Below are 17,241 nucleotides of genomic sequence, written 5' to 3' on the forward strand. Positions count from 1 at the left end.
TGCCCTCTAATCTCTCTTTAAGGACTTTCTACCTCAGTTAATGTCACATTATGGTTCCAAAACAAGTGCCCTTGAGATAAGAATGTCTATGATTTTTTTGTGATAGCAAGGGTACTAACACATTGTTCATTTAGCTTTCCTGCTCCTCCTCAGCTCTCTCTTTAGCATTCCATCCTCTTTAGTTGTCTCTTACAGCTTACTTCATGTCGTGGGAATCTGGCATACATGGCACCTTTCAATTTTAATATGTTCAAGGGACTTCTTATACATTGCCTGGTCATTTTTTTCTTCTTTGTTCTCCAGGAATTTTTATGTTCTGCTTTCTGACAATACAACACCTGTGTTTTTCAGTCTTATTTGGATGTTCCATGTTGGATTAGTGCTTTTAGAGCCCACCATAATAAATACTGCTATTTGAGCTTCGTTTGTATTATGAGGATGGTAACATATCATCACTCTCTTATTAATGAGCAAAGTTTGCCTATGCTTTTAATGAGCATAGGCAAACTTTTGAACTGAAAATGGCTTTATCATGCATAGAGTTCAGTCAGTCCTTTTCTCTAGCTTGTCCATGTTTTTTTTCCATTCTGTGGAATTCCATCACTGCTGTCCTATGCTTGTACAACATCGGAGCAGAGACTAGTCAGAAGTCTCCTTGATTTTATATAGCATTATATCCTGCATCTGGGGGGTTTCCACAGACATAATTTTTGATTTTGCTGCCATAATTTTTGTCCTGATTCCTATGAAAAGAATTAATGGTCACAGAACTTGAGGGGAGAGGTGCAGTCACTTCAGCCATTTCTCCCCAGAATAAACCTACTGCAGTCAGTAGATCAGTTTAAGTCTGTTTGCGATGGCACTGAATTGGGATTGAAGCTAGTCCAGATGCCCTAACTCCTGAATTTGCTTGTAGGAAGGATTTTTTTGGACTCTAGGGCACTAATACTACACTATAATGCTTTGGGCCATACAAATATGTTGGAGTACTATCATACAGCTGGATCTTAATTTAAAACAGAAAAAGGGAAAACGTTAGAGGTAAAAAAGTATTTTGTCATCTCATTTCTACTCTCAAGCTAGTCAAATTCACTAATTGCAGTTAATGGAAACATCACTGTCCAAACCAGCATTTTGACAGACTCAAAATTAATTGTTTCCCCTTTTTCCCCTCTAAAAATAAGTAATTACAGTTAAAAAAAAAGAACTGTCACTTGAAGGTCACACTTTTGAGTTTGACTTTAAAAAATATGTTTGTACTGAATTTCATTTGACAGGATTTCACGTTTCCCTATGTAAATCTTTGGTCACACTGGGTGAAATCATTATTCTTTACCATAGCACACCTATCTGAGGTGCTGTTTACTAGCAGCTAAGCATTGCACAGTACAGGCTCAGGACTGGTGTTCTATGGACAATTGCATTTAGAACTGTAAGTGTGCAAAGGGCCAGCAGGAGTTGTGGAGGACCTTGGGGAAACAAAATATACTGGTCCCATCCCTACTGTGTCCTACAACCTCCTAACTGATGATTAAATCAGTCTGGAAAAGCAGCCATGCAATGCCAAAATGTTGCAAGATCATTTCCTTTGGGAACCTCTGTGATTCATCAGACAAGTCTTTTGGAAGCATTTCAGACTCAGGTTTGCAATGGAATTGAGGCATCTGCAACCACCTGTAAATACCACGTGGGTTTTTCTGAAGTATCACAGTTGGACCTGACTTGTGCAGCCTCTGTTATGAAATCCACTAGGCTTGGGCTTTTGATTTCTCTCTGGACATCCTTGTAAATATGGTACTGTAGTAAATCTGATCCTAAATCAGATTAGTCCCATTTTATATCAAGTCCCATTTAGAAATGCTTGCCTTTGACATTTTTGGTTTAAGTTACTTGCTTCTAGTGCTGTAGTAGTAGCTATTAATTTGTTAGTTTTGTCACCTTTCATTGTCAAGAAAGCATCAAAGCTGCTGCAGTTTTTAAGCAGCAGAGCAGAGTCACTTGGTTGCTGGTGAGAACACCACATAAGCTGACCCATCAAGCCCAGTTACAGGCACTAAAACTGGTCCTTGTCTTAGGAAACTCTAGGCTTCACCAGTTTCCAAACAGACTAAGCACTCACAGAATAGAATGAGACAAGGGAAGCACCTTGCACCTTCCTCTGAGCAGCAAGTGAGGGTATTTCCAACACAGTCCACATGAGTTCCTTGCTCTCCCAATTTCTGCAAGTTTCTGCTGGAGATCCTGCTCCTCTCTCACAGAGAAAGGACATAATGTATGCATGGGTCCCCATGTAGCACCAGTGCTGCCCCTCCTCGAGGACAGGGCACTGGTCAATGGAAGAGGCAGAAAGATCCAGCCCCCATCTGCCTAGGGATCATATCCTTGACAGAAGCAGAACAGAACCAATTATCAGTTACAATATGACAATCAGCACATCTTGTCGTGTCAACTGGATGTCCCGTATTTCTCTGGAGACCTGAATAAGGTCAGTTGCCTTTTCAGGGACAGGGGTCTCTTCTTCTGTGAGAACATACTACCTCTTTCCCACAAATCACTGTGTGTGTGTCATAAACAATTAAATAATTCCATGTTTTCATTTCTCTTGAAATAGAGGACTAACTGTCCAAGAGCTATCATCACAACCTATGGACGGACCTCTCTTAATTTAATTTATTCTTTTTTTTCTGATCAAATGACTTGAAATAACAGCTTTTTCCAGAGCAGACTTGTACTATTGGTGCTATATTTTCAGTGTATTTTTTTCTTACTTTCATATCCTAATATTTAGTTTGCTCTTCCCACTGCAAAAGGCACAGAGTGTTTTTACTGAGCTGCCTACAATAATGAACAGGTCTTTGTCTTGAGAGGTTAGTTAATATTCTTCAATAAAGATTATGAATAGCTTAAATTATTACTTCTAACATATGGAACATTGTTTTTGTCATAGACATTTAATTGTGTTACCCAATGACCTTCCCAGCTTTACACGGAAATAATTTGGTTCCTATCAAAACGTAACAACATTGAATGTTCTTGAGTTATTCTCAGGCTTCACACAGCTATTCTTGAGAATTGAATGAGCTCTTGCTTTCATTCTGTTTTTCAATTCAGTGCAGATCTAGCATTTCACCAGAGCTGGGATGTCCATCCTGTCTTGCCATATTTCCCTTGGAGTATTGTCTGTGTATCTCTGGCTGACCATCAATTCCTCTCTCTTCAACACCAGCCCTTCTTCCAGAGTCTATCTCCTTTTGTTCATCTGCCCTCTTACCAACCTGACAGTTTAATCCTGGAGTACAGCCCAGGCCTTGCACAGTAGGTGCTGACTGGTTTTCATTATTTTGGCATGAAGTGCTCAGCATCCAAACTACACACCAGGCACTACTTGTGCATGAAGCCTGACGTGTGTAACAGGCAGACATCCAAATTTTTTGTGAGGTATTTACAGTGAGAATCACAGCTCTGTTCCTTGGTACCTTTCAGCTTCTCCACCTAAGATACCCTTATAGTGATAAGAAGTATTAACAGTCACTTCTTCAGAGCAGTAAACCAGTAGACACCAGGCAGCTTAGGTAGAATCTGGTCACCAGAGATAGGACCTAAGGGAATGGCCTGAAGCTGTGTCAGGGGAGGTTTAGATTAGATATTAAGATAAGGTTCTTCACCCAGAGGGTTGCTGAGCACTGGAACAGGTTCCCCAGGGCAGTGGTCATAGCACCAAGCCTGACAGAGTTCAAGAACTATTTGGACAATGCTCTCAGGCACATGGTGTGATCCTTGGGGTGTCCTGTGCAGGGTCAGGAATTGGACTTGATGATCCTTGTGGGTCCCTTCCAATTCAGAATATTCTATGATTCTGTGAATGTATCAAGTGGTGTGAGGCAATGAATCACACCCTTCACTGGCTGAAAAATTCCATTATCTTCTGAACGGCTTTTGGAAAAGGTGAGATTAATGGTGTTGCCATATTCTGGCATCTTGGTTTTAAAAACAACTTCAGCACTACATGCTGATGTTTGTACACCTCTTGGTGTACAAAGGGCAGCAGGGAAGGGGGAGAGATTATAGAGGGGAAGGAAAGTTCAACTCCTGCTGGCAAGAAGAATACTTTGGACAGAAGGGTGAAATTCATCTTGCCCTGCCTCAGGCTTCTGGAAACAGGTATTACTGACACAGGGGGCCAGGTCCAGCACCTTCCTGCCTGCTCTGTTCCTGTGTGTCAGAACTTGTTGATGTTGTGATGACAGCACTGCCTTTCAGAGACCCCAAGAGTTGTCCCTACATAAAAAAAAGGGCAGAACAAGATATTCTAAATTAGAGCATGCAGCAGGAATCAAGGATTTGATACAGAAAGTAAAAACTTGAGTTTTGCTAGCCTGTAAACGAAGATTGACACATAGGTAGTTGAAAGTGAAAGGAAGAAAGAAAAAAAACCCAAAAAACTGTTGCTTCAAACAACATTTCTCTTATTTTACGAGTGGCTCTTTCAGAACTGGCCTGGGCATATTTCCTTGTGATACTTGAGCACTGATAAAACCCTGGTCCTGTGCACCATAACCCATGGCCTAATGCAATAGATGATCTCTCAAGTCCTTATGCCTGTTACAGCATTATGAAGGCATCTTCTCAATGTGCTTGATGAGAGATCCAAAACAAGAGAGAAGATTGGGCCCTCTGCAATTGAAAGTGAAAGTCAGGACTTGCCATCTTGAGGACAGTTGCCAGCTTTTCATTTTCATTCACACTGAGCCATGATGGGGATGCTCTTAGCATGGGCACTCTACCAAACCAAAGAGAAAAACATGTGGTACCTATCAGTCCAGAGCTGTTTTACAGGCCTAAAGAGAGATAGGTAGACAGAAATTAAAACTTAAGCATGGGAAAATGTATGTTAATTGTCAAGACAGGATTGCTTGCAACTCTGTGTTAGGAGGGGTAATTGTCTGTCTTTTATATGGTGACATACACCTATAATGTGCCCGGGTTCCCTTCCATTGCAGGATCATTTGACCTAGGGAGGAAAAACATCAGAAAGAAACTGCAGAAAGAAGCCAAGGATATGAAACCTTTGACAGTATATGGAGACTAGTTAAGGACCTGTCAGAGTTGAGACAAAGTAAAGGACAGCTCATAGCACACCTAGATACTGACGTTTATTTATGTTTATTTAGGAATTAACAAGACTACAACTTTTAACTGCTTGGTATCTCACACACTCTTGCTTTCCCCACAGTGTTACATAACAGGTCTCACCTTCCCTTCATGGTAGGGACATTGTGGAGGTCTCTCAAGGTGGAAGTTTTCACTTTATGCTGTGCAGCTCCTCTCAGTTGCCTTTCTCAAGCATTACTGGCCATAGGTTACTGAGCATCCCCTAACATTTGTCTCCACACATGTCCTTCATCTGCAGGATCTTGCCCTACATCAGTGTTTTTCATCCAAACATGATCTTCACTTTCATGCTTCTAGCCCTGAGCCCTAGGTTTTGGTTGCAATCAGCCTCCTAACTGGTGGATCTGTCTCCTATCTTGTTACTAATTGGAGTGTTTAGGACATGCCACTATTGTTTAGTCCAGCTGCTATCAAAATGTTCAACTAGTTTGTGGCTTGTGCTTCAGATCACAGCTCAAAGTTCAGCTTTGGGCATTGATGCAAACACAAAATTCTCTGCTATCTGACAGCATCCAAAATTTAAAAAGGATGTTTTTGCCTGCCACCAGCCTCAATACTAGTGACAGGAAGTGAGTGTGTACTGTAGATCAAGAAAAGGGGGAGAAAGGAAGCTGGCAAAACAAAGATATTAGGTGGAGTTCATTAAAAGTGAGACAGCATCCTTCAAATAACTGAGTTATGTTCAGTGAGTAAAATTGGAAGATTCGTAAACTCTGGCAGATTAAACATACAAATAAAATAAGGCAGGCCAGAAAAATGAATTAGCAATATCCTGAAATGGGGTAAAAGCTCATAAATCCTGTTTTAAACATTTTAGGAGTAGGATTGTTTGTTGAGCCATAGATTATCACTGCAAAAGACAAGGTAAGGCCATGACAGAAGAAAAGTGTGTTCCTCATGGACAAACTTAAGAAGGTTTAGATATTTATGGGGTACTTTTATAGGATCTGTCTAATTGAACTGACTATCAAAGAAACTATGGAACACAAGAGCAAAATGAACCTTGATACTTCAGGGCAAGTGAACAATATTCACCCAAAGGATATGCCAGAGCTCACAGATGAAATAACAGAAGAGCTGGCTGTGGTTTCCATCTCCTCACTTGAAAAATCCTAGGCCCTGAGGTCTCGAAAGCTGAAAGATGAGACATCAATTTTCTGAAAGGGTTCTGGAGGAGATCCAAGGAACTAGCAGAGCCTGACTGAGCACATTATTAAAAATTGGGGTTTAAAAATTTAGGAAGGAAAAATAGAATATACTGAGGAAGAATGACCATGACTTCTTTAAAGAGAAGCCCTACCTCACAAACATCCTGAAGTGCTTTGAAGGCTTTGGGATGTGTATGGATAAGGGAACTTCTATTCATAGAGTATGCTTAGGCTTCTTGAAGGCATCTTCTGGTAGTCTGTCAGCAAATTCAGAACTTATGTGTGTGTTGGTTGAAAGATAGTCAGCAGAGGATAAAAATAAATTATAAGACTTGACTTATCACAAATGAAGTTGATCAAGTCTATGGTGGACTCCTCAGGTTTATCTGAAGAGTAGTCAAAAAAAGCAAATGCACTTTTAAGAAGAGTCACACTGGAAAAGGGACAGAGAGGTAAACAGGGTGTCCTGGGGCCACTTTCTCAACCCTTTGGTGCATCTCTCTTCAGTATCATGTGCAGGACACAGAACTGATGAAGAAGACTGAACTAGAGGGCAGCTTACAAGTCCTTTCCGATAATAGGTGTTTTAATTAAAAGGCACTGCAATTCAAGGTGAAGTCTGTGACAGAGAGAAAAGAAAAGAAGGAAAAATTACAGAAAGAAATATCTGAAGACAGCAGCCTGCACAATGCTCTCCCCACCAGCTGCTGACAGTGTATCCAAGCCACAAGGTCAGCACTTCTTTCATAATCTCTTGGTTCCAGGATATGATACACCTACCCTTGACACATGCTCTTGGCCTGGCTGAAGCAGGGTCTTTTAGGTCTTTGTGGACTGAGTCCTGGTTATGTATGTTTCTATCTTTAGTTACAAAACACATTATTAACTGTAGAGCCTTTAGCTAATCGTTGATAGATTGGTGATTATAAAATAGTGCTGCAGTTATTCAGAGTCTACAACTTCCTCTTTCAAAGTTTAGTGCTTATACATTCCTTGTCTGTTTAAACTGTATTTTCACCCTGTAAAGAGCAGAACTTGTAAGATACAGCAATATGATCCTGGGACTTTCTTGCTCTCTAAAAAAGGAATATGTTCTGGTAGTTCATTTTACAAGCTGCCCCTCAGAAATTTAGATTTGAAAATAAAATTTGTTGTTTTCTGGAAAGAAAAAAAAACAGGCTTTTTTATTTCTGTTGTTCCTGTTGCCTCTCCATTTGGAATTTTAATCAGGTCATGTGCCTTTCGTGCATGAACTGATACACATTTTGTACCCTCTGGCTACAGTTGCAGAGCTGAAGCTGTTATTCTATGCCTGGGGAAAGACAACATTAATTGCAGATCAGTGCTCTTATATGCTTTTATATAAATTAACAGTCAGACAGACATATCAGGTCATACATGAAATCATTTATAACCTGAATCCTCAGGTGGTAGTGTGTGTGTGACCAAGGGAAAGATCCTATCTAACTAATCCTACAAAACCCCACTAGAAGCCAGGGGTATGTATTACTTTTTAAGAAACATAATGACAGGAGGGAAGGCCAAGGAACAAATTAATTTGTATGAATGTTATGAAATTAAACAAGCAAAAATTTGCATTAAGGGAATCCAGAAGTTTCTCCACCATGCATCTCGCTGACCCTAAGGCCAGTGAGTCTCCTGCTGCTGCAGCTGACCAGGAGAGACAGGACTTGAATTGAAGAATCTTCAATATGCCTCTTGCAAGATTATCTCCTAGTGTGTGTAGCAACTGCAGTCAAAACAAGGGCAAGGTCTCCCGTCTATGCAGGTAACAGTCAACCCAGCAGTGATACTCAGGATATCCTGGTGTCGTTCAGAAGGATACAGTAGTGCTGCATGAGTGTCTCCAACACTGAGTTGGAGTGAGGAGAAACATGGCATTAGGCTCAGCATCAGGACAAACCTGATCTGGACATCAAAGCTGCAGCTGTCACCCTGTGGTAGGTGCCAGAACCTGTGGAGGAATGTGAGCTGTCCTGCTGAGCACCTGCACTGCTGATGGACAAAGTTTCTGGTAACAACCAGACCAAGACTGAAGCCCCTGTGCAGATGAGGCCAAAGTGAGGTGAGGCAGTACAACAGATCACTGTGGAGCTGCAGACCCTGTCACCCATTCTGACCTCAGAGCTGCTTCTGCTCTCTTCTCACTGTCCTCTGATGGAGCTGGGCAAGTAGCACCTTCCTGGGTACCCCTCAGGAATGAGGGGAGGAGAGGGGAGCAGTCTCCTATTTCTTTACCCAGCAGGCAATGCCCAGCTCTCCACAGCAAAGTGCCAGCACAGAGCACCTTCTTTTGCTGAGTCCATCAGAGGGTGAGATCTTCCAGGGACAGGTCCTGGTTCTTTGGTGAGATCATTCCAGCTGTACACCTTATGGGTGAGCTGATCTCCAAAGGAGGGGCAACAGGGATGAGGAAGACAGAAAAAGTCCTGCCTTCTCTGTCTCACCCATTATTCAAAGACAGAATACTGTGGCAATATTTTTATATCCTTCCATCAACATCACACAAGCTGAAAAGGTTTTGTTGGTCACATCCTTTGTAGTACTACAATGATTTTTCCAGACTCTCTCAGGCTGGCATTGAAACAGGCAGTGGGAGGAGGGTGTCTGTGGCTCTGGGGATTTTAGCTTGAGACAGGAGGATCCTTTTTGTCTGTGGCTCTGGGGATTTTAGCTTGAGATAGGAGGATCCCAAAAGGAAACAGTGAAAAATGAGACAATTTAGCAAAACTGACAGGAATTAATGAAGTGATTCTGTTCCCCTGTCCCTGTGTTTCTAGGTGAGAAGGATTCATCAAAACAATATTGTCTCTTCTGTATGTGGGGTGAAGAGGACTCTGCCTGCCCAGACAAATTGATTTAGTTTTGGCTTCTCTTACATTTTGCCATCCAGAGCTGTATGTTTGGGCACTCATGGGTGGGGGGGAGAGGGAGAGAGACAGGGAGAGAGACTGGGCTTACAAGCTGACGCAGGCAGTAGAAGCACAGCAGCAGCTGTGCTGCTGGGGTCTAGGGGCAACTGACAGCCAGGAACCCTCAGAGTCACCTCATCTTTCCATGGATGAGTCTGGGGAGAAATCTGATAAGTGCCTAAACCAGCAATTATTTTTTGAACAGAAATATGATATGGATGAATGGTACCACAGTTGCCAGGACAGGCTTTCTTTCATGCTGCAGTTTCTTAGGTCTACTTGTTAGGCTATCTAGATCATGAATTTTACAACTACAGTTGTCCCTGGGATTAGGGACATGCAGCATACTGGTTGAGAGCCAGCTGAACATGAGCCAGCTGTGCCCAGGTGGCCAAGAAGGCCAGTGGCACCTGGCACTATCAGCAATAGTGTGGCCAGCAAGACCAGGGCAGGGATTGTCCCCCATATACAGCACTGGTGAGGCCACACTTCCAGTGCTGTGTCCAGTTCTGGGCCCTTCCCTACAAGACAGACACTGAGGTGCTGGAGCACATCCAGAGAAGGGCAACAGAGCAGGTGAAGGGTCTGGAAAACAAGTCTCATGAGGAGCAGCTGAGGGAAGGAGGGACCTGTTTAGACAGAGAAAAGGAGGCTTAGGGGGACCTTATCACTCTCTATAACTCCCTAAAAGGAGGTTGTGGCAAGGAGGAGGTTGGTCTTTTCTCACAGGTAACAAGTGATAAGATGAGAGGAAATGGCCTTAAATTGTGCCAAAGAAGGCTTAGATTGAATATTAGGAAAAATTTCTTCACTGAAAGGGTGGCCAAGCATTGGAATAGGCTGTCAAGGAAAGTGGGGAAATCACCATTCCTGGAATGATTCAAAAAACATATGGAGATCCACCTGGGGACATGGTTTAGTGGTAAATAGAGCAGTAGAGCAGTGCTGGGTTAATGGTTGGACTTGATGATCTTGGAGGTAGTTTTCAGCCTTAATGATTTTATGATTCTATATAACACTTTATGATTCTATATAACACTTAAAGGCATGAGGTGAAAATTACAGGGAAGAACTCCTGGGAACAGGCAGAATGTGATTACTTTCAACTATGCAACCATGAGACGGAAGCCCAAAAAAGTGGTAAGAATTCTTCAGGTCTGCCATATGGCAAATGAGGTTGATTTGTTGGGGTTTTCTTACTGAAGTGCATTGGGCTTGGGCTTTTTCAATCCAGAGTTAAGTCTGAGTTGTTTCTCAAGCACTCCTGTTTATGAGTGATCAATCATCCAGAGACTAGAGATACCAACTGAGAGCATTCATGCAGTGGTTGCAAGAGCAGGGTGACAGCAATGCATGGGTGACTGAAACACATGAGAGGCTGCTGCCACTTCCCTGGTCCTAACAAAGAGCTCTGGGCTTGCAGAGGTGACTCAGAGGAGCAAAGAGGAATGCTAAATGGATGATGGGGTAGCATCAGTAAGTGTTACAGATGGGTTGCCAACCACCCAGAGGGCAGTTGTTTGTTCATGTGATAGAAAACCTCCTACTGCTGCAAATAAAAGATTTTAAGTGATTAAAGTTTGTAGTAAAGTGATTCTTCCCAGTTCTGTCCCTGTAGCAGATGTGTGCTGTGGTCAGGCTGTAACACACAGGCATTCATAGTGTCTCTCTGTCTCTCTCTAGGTTCTCAAGCATCTGCGACACTTAAATTTCACCAATAACATGGGGGAGCAAGTGGATTTTGATGAGTTTGGGGACCTGGTAGGAAATTATTCAATAATCAATTGGCATCTCTCTCCGGAGGATGGCTCAGTCGTCTTTGAAGAGGTTGGGCACTACAACGTTTATGCCAAGAAAGGGGAGAGGCTTTTTATCAATGAAAACAAGATCCTATGGGGTGGATTCTCTAAGGAGGTAAGTGCTTAAATCCTCACAGCAATGTTTTCCTGATCCACAAGCAGAAATTTGAACTAGCCCTGCACACTCCTCATATTATGGCTCTATGTCTCATGATAGGATCCATTCACCTTACTGTATACACAGTCTCCACCATAGTCTTTCATACCCTTCTTATAGACTAAAACAACACACAATGTCTCCTCCCCTTCTGTACATTTGTTCACCTTGGATATTAATGTTTTAAATTATGTCTTTTTTTCCCTAGCCCAAGCAGATACAGTGGAATTTTATAGCAGGGTTTCAAAAGGATGAAAAATTCATTACCCAAGTCTGGTTGTTGACAAAATCAATTTTTTCTGAGCTCAGGAGTTTCATTGCTGAAAAGAGCCATCTCTTTCACTCCCATTATTTCTGTATCAAGAAGTGTCTCTTCTTGCTCTTAGTTATATTCACAATACTTTCTGCTAGCTTCACCCACCAAGTCCCAGAGCCTTCCTCACACCCTTGTCTTGCAAACCAACAGAACAAGCCCCGTCAATCTGCCTGGGTTAACTTGGACACGGTGCTCAAATAGTGGAAGATGCCAGCACCTGCTACCTTTTTTTTTTTTTTGTTCTCCTTGAGGATGCTTCTGCAGCCTCAGAAGTAGCCTCAGATATCTCAAGAGGTATCAATTGACTTCAGTCAGGCCTAAGTCCTTCTCCACTGTCTTGCATATATTTAATCTTTTCAGCATAATTATTGTCACTAGCAGCCAGGCTGTGTCTGACCCACATGATGGAAATGTGCTGCAGACATCTCCAGACCAGAGCCAAATGAGCTGCTGTCATAGCTGGCAGCAGCCAGATAGGCAGAAACTCTGACTCCCAGAGGGAATACTGAGTGGGCATATGGTTTCTGGTCTGGGAATTGACAAAGGGAGTAGAGTATTAGCTCAGAAATGTCACTGCCAGGCCCTGCTGGGATGTTTCAATGTGTTAAGCCAGCACCTGATTAATGAACGAGGCAATTCACTTCCAGGTGATTATTAACATTGGCTGGCAGATCAGGTAATGCTTCTGCCTTAGCTACTTGCCCAAAACAGTTACAGCATGAGTTCAGCCTTTCCTTTACTCCAACTTCACTTCTGGTTCAAGTCCAGAGCACTCTGAAGGAGGCATGAATTGAACAGAGCATACTACCACAGAAATACTGAGCTCAGAGCTTTTCTAAGTCCACCTGGAGTCTCTAAGCACAAACTACAAGTGGAACTTAAAAACCCCTGATATTATAATCCCTCCTTCTGATTGTTGCAAATGAATCTTGCACTTTTTCCAACAGTTAGAATTTATTGTTTTTTACTTAATCTGAGTGATTGTATTCTCTTGGTCTAAATTTCTCTAGGAGTGTGATATTTAACTTCATTCTCTGTCCTAAATTGTTAAAAATGTGACAGAATGTTGCTGAGTGTAGTGCCAGGGCATGTAAATTTTGTGCAGTGGAGGGGTTTGCAATCTCTGTGTCTGCTGCAGCCTTTTTTTCAGTTTATATATTTCTAATTTCTTTCAGATAAAAGGCTCTGTTCAAAAAGAGTAGCCAGTACTTCACTCACTGTGCCTCTTGTCATCCCCAACAAAAGTTTAAATGTAGGTAATTTTAACATTCAGGAAGTTGAGCATTGGGCAGACTTGCAAAAGCATGAGTTAAAGAGTAGGTAAGATAGATAGATTCATTTTGGCAGAACCTGATGAAATTCCCCACAGAATACTTAAGAATTCAGCCAAAGCAATCACAAAAGTACTAGCAATCCATCTTTGAGAAATGTGGAGCATGCATGATGTCTCAAAGGATCAGAGAGCAATCATAATACCTGGTTTTAAAGCAGTTATAGGAGAACCAAGGGAATTATACACAATTGAGTTGAGCTTCAGTAACCTAAAAGACTTGATAAAAAAAATTAAACCATTTATAAACACTTAAAGGATAATAAACTGATAAGAACAAGCCAACATGTATTTGTCAAGATAAACTCATGCCAAAGCAATTTAATTTTCCTCCTTGGAAGCTCAACCAACTTTGTAGATAATGGGGAAGCAGCATGTAACTTCAGCCAGGCCTTTGATTCCGCTCTGTTAAAAATCTGGTGGCAGCCTAGAGAAAGACAGCCTAGACTGATGAAGTCCTCTTCATGGATGCACTGCCTGCTGAAAGACTGTCCCAAGGAATAGGAGCACTGTATTTATAGCAATAGGCACAAACAGCAGAGTGCTTCAAGCTGGGAGCTGCAGGGAGTTGCCCTGTGTATGTCCTATCAATGATGTAATCCTGATGAACAGCTTAGGAACAGCATTCCCAAACTGTGCTGCAGCTGCACTTCAGAATGATAGGTAACAGACTGCCCTCACCTGAGCCACAGAGTGGTCATCTCTGCATAGCAAATGTCATTAGCAAGGGCTTTGCTTCCCCTGTAGCTAAGGCATCCCCTGTGGCTAGGCAACTTCCAAACCACAGCTAGGACTCATTGCATAAGTGCATCAACACAGGAGGTTCCTGGAGATCAGCAGGTTGGCAGCACTTGGGTAAACTAGCATCAAACTTCCAATAGGTGAATGGAGGCTTCCAAACAGAACAGCCATTAACTATGTATGGATCATGGTACTTTGCTAACAGTGGCAATGGTAGGTTTAACTCTCCTGAGCTGAGAAGGCCATGTTCTGTGTCAGCTCTCTAATTTATTTGGAAAGAGCTGAGCTCAACCTCGGGTCATGACTCTGTGTAACAAAGGCCCAGGCTTCCACTCATCATGCTGAAGTCTTTGTGTCAGTGTACTACAGGCATGCAGTGAGTGTGCCCATGCAACCACTTGCTGCCAGGACACTACAATGCTCAGGTGGGCTCAGGCACAGCATAAATGCACAGCCAGCAGGTGACGTCATTTACAGCAGCGAGGTCTGGAAATCTTTGGATCTGTAAAGCACCACTGATTTGCATCTTTCGATGTTCAGTGTTCTTAAAGAAGAAGCGAGTTTCAGAAAACTTTTTTCTTTTTTAACAATTCCCATGAATTTTTAGCAGAAAATATGCAATATATCAGCTTGGGGATCAGACGTCAGGGCCCATCATCTCCAAGGCTGACTCAAATTCTTGCCAGTAGAGATTGATTGTCTTTTCTTCTAACCATCTAATGACTGTTTTGGGGTATGTATATCATGGTCACATTCCAGTTTGCTATGCCCACAACACAGTAGAGATTACAAAGGTCTGCTGATCTTACTTACTATCTCTTGATGTGTTCCTTCAGAGAAATCTCACTGCAGTGGGTTGGGGAAGGACTATTGTGCAAAATGTGTCTGTTCTGTGGGAGGAAGAGGTGAGCATTTGAGGGTCTTCATCCAGCAATGCCAACCAAGCAATAATACCCTTGGTGGAAGCCAAGATCTTGCCATAGTAAGGCATTGGCATCATTAACCTGCTCTTTTCTTTCAGGTGCCTTTCTCCAACTGCAGCAGGGACTGCCTGCCGGGCACGAGGAAGGGCATCATTGAGGGGGAGCCCACCTGCTGCTTCGAGTGCGTGGACTGCCCCGATGGGGAGTACAGTGATGAGACAGGTAACGCCCACAGAGCTGCTCTGGGCCTTGTCTAGGGCAGTGCCCTCCAGGCACCACCTGCAGTTGTGCTGAAATCACTTCCCTGCAGGCCTGGGCTGGTGCCTGCCTTGCCAGGAGGCTTCACAGACTTCTGAAAAGCTTACAGGAGTTGAGTCCCGTGGTCCTCAGGTCCTGTCTACTGCTAAGCCTGCTTGTCCCTTCTGCTCTGCATTAGGAAAATTAAGGCAGAGAACCTGAAAAACAACTTACATATAGAAAGCCTCTCAGGCAGCCACAAGCAAACTCCATTGCACTGTAGCAGTAGCTTTTTTTCCTCCAAAAACCTGGAGGAGGGAGAGATTCCCCATCCTAAATTCTGTAGTTATCTGTCTGCCCCCATGTTTTCCTCAAAATGTCAGGGTTTTATTTCATGCTTTACAAAGAAAAAACATCCATTACATCCCAGATTTCACAAGCAGAGAGAAATATTTCCCTTTATGGACTCACCAACTACAGGTTCTGTTGATCACTGGCACTACAAAAGATCAGAATCTGTGGATCCTTCGAAGCACCATGGACACGTTTTTTGTTTGTTTCATTGGGAGCTTGGATCAAGCTAGTCAGGTTCTGGAAGAGACGGAAAAAGTAAACTCAGGCCTAGAAATGGTTTAAAAATTTTGAGTTTCCAACACCACTAGTGCTCCCTCAGTGTTGGGCATCCCCAGGGTAATGAAGGCAAGTAAAATATTTCAGGATATCAGTCCTCTCAACACTGTAAGGCTCTTGGGACCTCCTCACAGCCTCTCCAGTGCACTGGTCCCAGCAAACACTGCAGACCTTGCCAGAGATGAGCAATTCAGTAAACTGTTTGCAAAACTGAACAAGTGTTCTTTGGGAGAATCTAATTTGTGTCCTATCGGACAGGAATGATATTTTTTTAGCATGATCATATAGGATACTTACAGATGCTTGGAAGCAGGATTTTCAGATTGAATAGAAGCAATTCTGGTCATGTGTAATAGGGATCTTCTGGTGTTTTTCACATAATTTTGGGAGCTAGCTCTGGTATGGAGGTGAAATTTATGGGGCTGAGGTGGTGACTATCTTCTGACTCTACAGTTTCCTGCTGCAATTTCAGCTGACAGTAACAGTCTTTATGTCCTGTGCTTGCCAGTTTTATAGGCATAGAGAGCAGCTTTACAACCAATTCCATCCAGCTGAGACAGTGATGCTACCAGTGGAAGCAATCTGTCCTTTCCCAGCTGTTTGCTCCCACACTTTGCCTGGGAGCAGTGCTGGTACTTGTGCAACCATGGAGTGAGTTGGATCAGGTCTTTGGTCTTCCTGAAAACAAGCTCTTGGGAGGCTGAGTTTCTAACTAGAATGAGAAGCTGTGTGCCCTCAAGTGTTAACAACGCAAGGGAGGGGGAAAGAATGAGCAGTCTTGCAGGAGGAGGGAGACTTAGTTTACTCCCTTCAGTGGCAGCATGGTCTCTAAGCCACCACAAGACAGCAGTGAAAGTTTGTCTTTAGGGTGCAGTGCTAAATAGCTGTCTCTGGCAGAGGCTGCTAGATTCCCTGCTACACAAAATTAACTTTGCTTTGTCTGCAGCTTGCAGTTTGTAATGAACTTCCAGGTAAAAGGAACAAGAAAAATAAGAATTATTGGCTGAATGGATGCAAATGAAATTATGTGGTGATAACAGCTTCTGACTGAGCTTTTGCATCTAGTGCCAGATTTTCAAATAAGGCCTTGGGCAAAAAGTCCGTAGGAAAGCAGCGTCATACCAGGTCATGGATGGTCTCTCCAACCACACCTCAAGAACAAGAGAGCTTGAAAACCTTTGGCCTCATTAGCTGGGCATTCCTGACTTTCTCATTAGCATCAATCTCTGCTCTGGAAGCTGTTGTCAGAGTCTGTGTCTGTGCTCAGGTGCAAAACTCAGAGGGTGCTTGCTGTTAAAGGAGTTTGTGGATTCTGCAGCCCTCTTGCTATCCTTCTGGGATCCCAAAAGCAGAGGTAAGTTGAGACCTCCAACCCTCTGCTCTCAACCCCTTTCTACTGCCATCAAAAGAGTTGTGACCCTCCCTGCTAGAGCACAAGACCCATTTGAGTCAAAGAAGAAGAGCAGAAGCAACAGGTCCTTACTTTTTGATCATGCAAGCCATTGGCATGGCCATGCTATCACAGCAGGCCCAACCACCTTCATGAAGGAGATGGAGGCACCAATTTTCCCTTTGCAAGTATTAGTGGGACATTTGATGGGTGTAGGGAGAGTGATATTATTAAGACACATCTTTCCCTGGCATTCCAACATGAAATGAGAATGTGCTGCAAGTCAAGGGCATTGCCTGCCTTCAGGGAAGAGCAATTTAAACACTAAGATTTGCCTCCATGGAATGCAAAATAGGCTTTCAAATCATTTAAGGAGGCAAGCACGTTTTTAATTTTCTCTGTAATAGAAAAAGGCAGGATATTCAAATGATGATAAAAGTGTGAGAGGCGTGAAGACAGACAGCA

At 42.9% G+C, this 17,241-nt stretch overlaps 1 protein-coding gene across 1 annotated transcript in view; it reads left to right on the plus strand.

Moving 5' to 3' along the window:
- The window catches only part of CASR (calcium sensing receptor), a 42,186-nt gene that overhangs the window by 21,435 nt on the left and 3,510 nt on the right, over positions 1–17,241 (plus strand). Inside the window, exons 4-5 of the mRNA XM_053971944.1 lie at positions 10,937–11,167; positions 14,618–14,741. Of these exons, the coding sequence (XP_053827919.1) occupies positions 10,937–11,167; positions 14,618–14,741 (355 nt within the window). The remainder of the gene's footprint in view (positions 1–10,936; positions 11,168–14,617; positions 14,742–17,241) is intronic.

This window comes from Vidua macroura, chromosome 2 (genome assembly GCF_024509145.1).
Source record: "Vidua macroura isolate BioBank_ID:100142 chromosome 2, ASM2450914v1, whole genome shotgun sequence".
Lineage (NCBI taxonomy): Eukaryota > Metazoa > Chordata > Aves > Passeriformes > Viduidae > Vidua > Vidua macroura.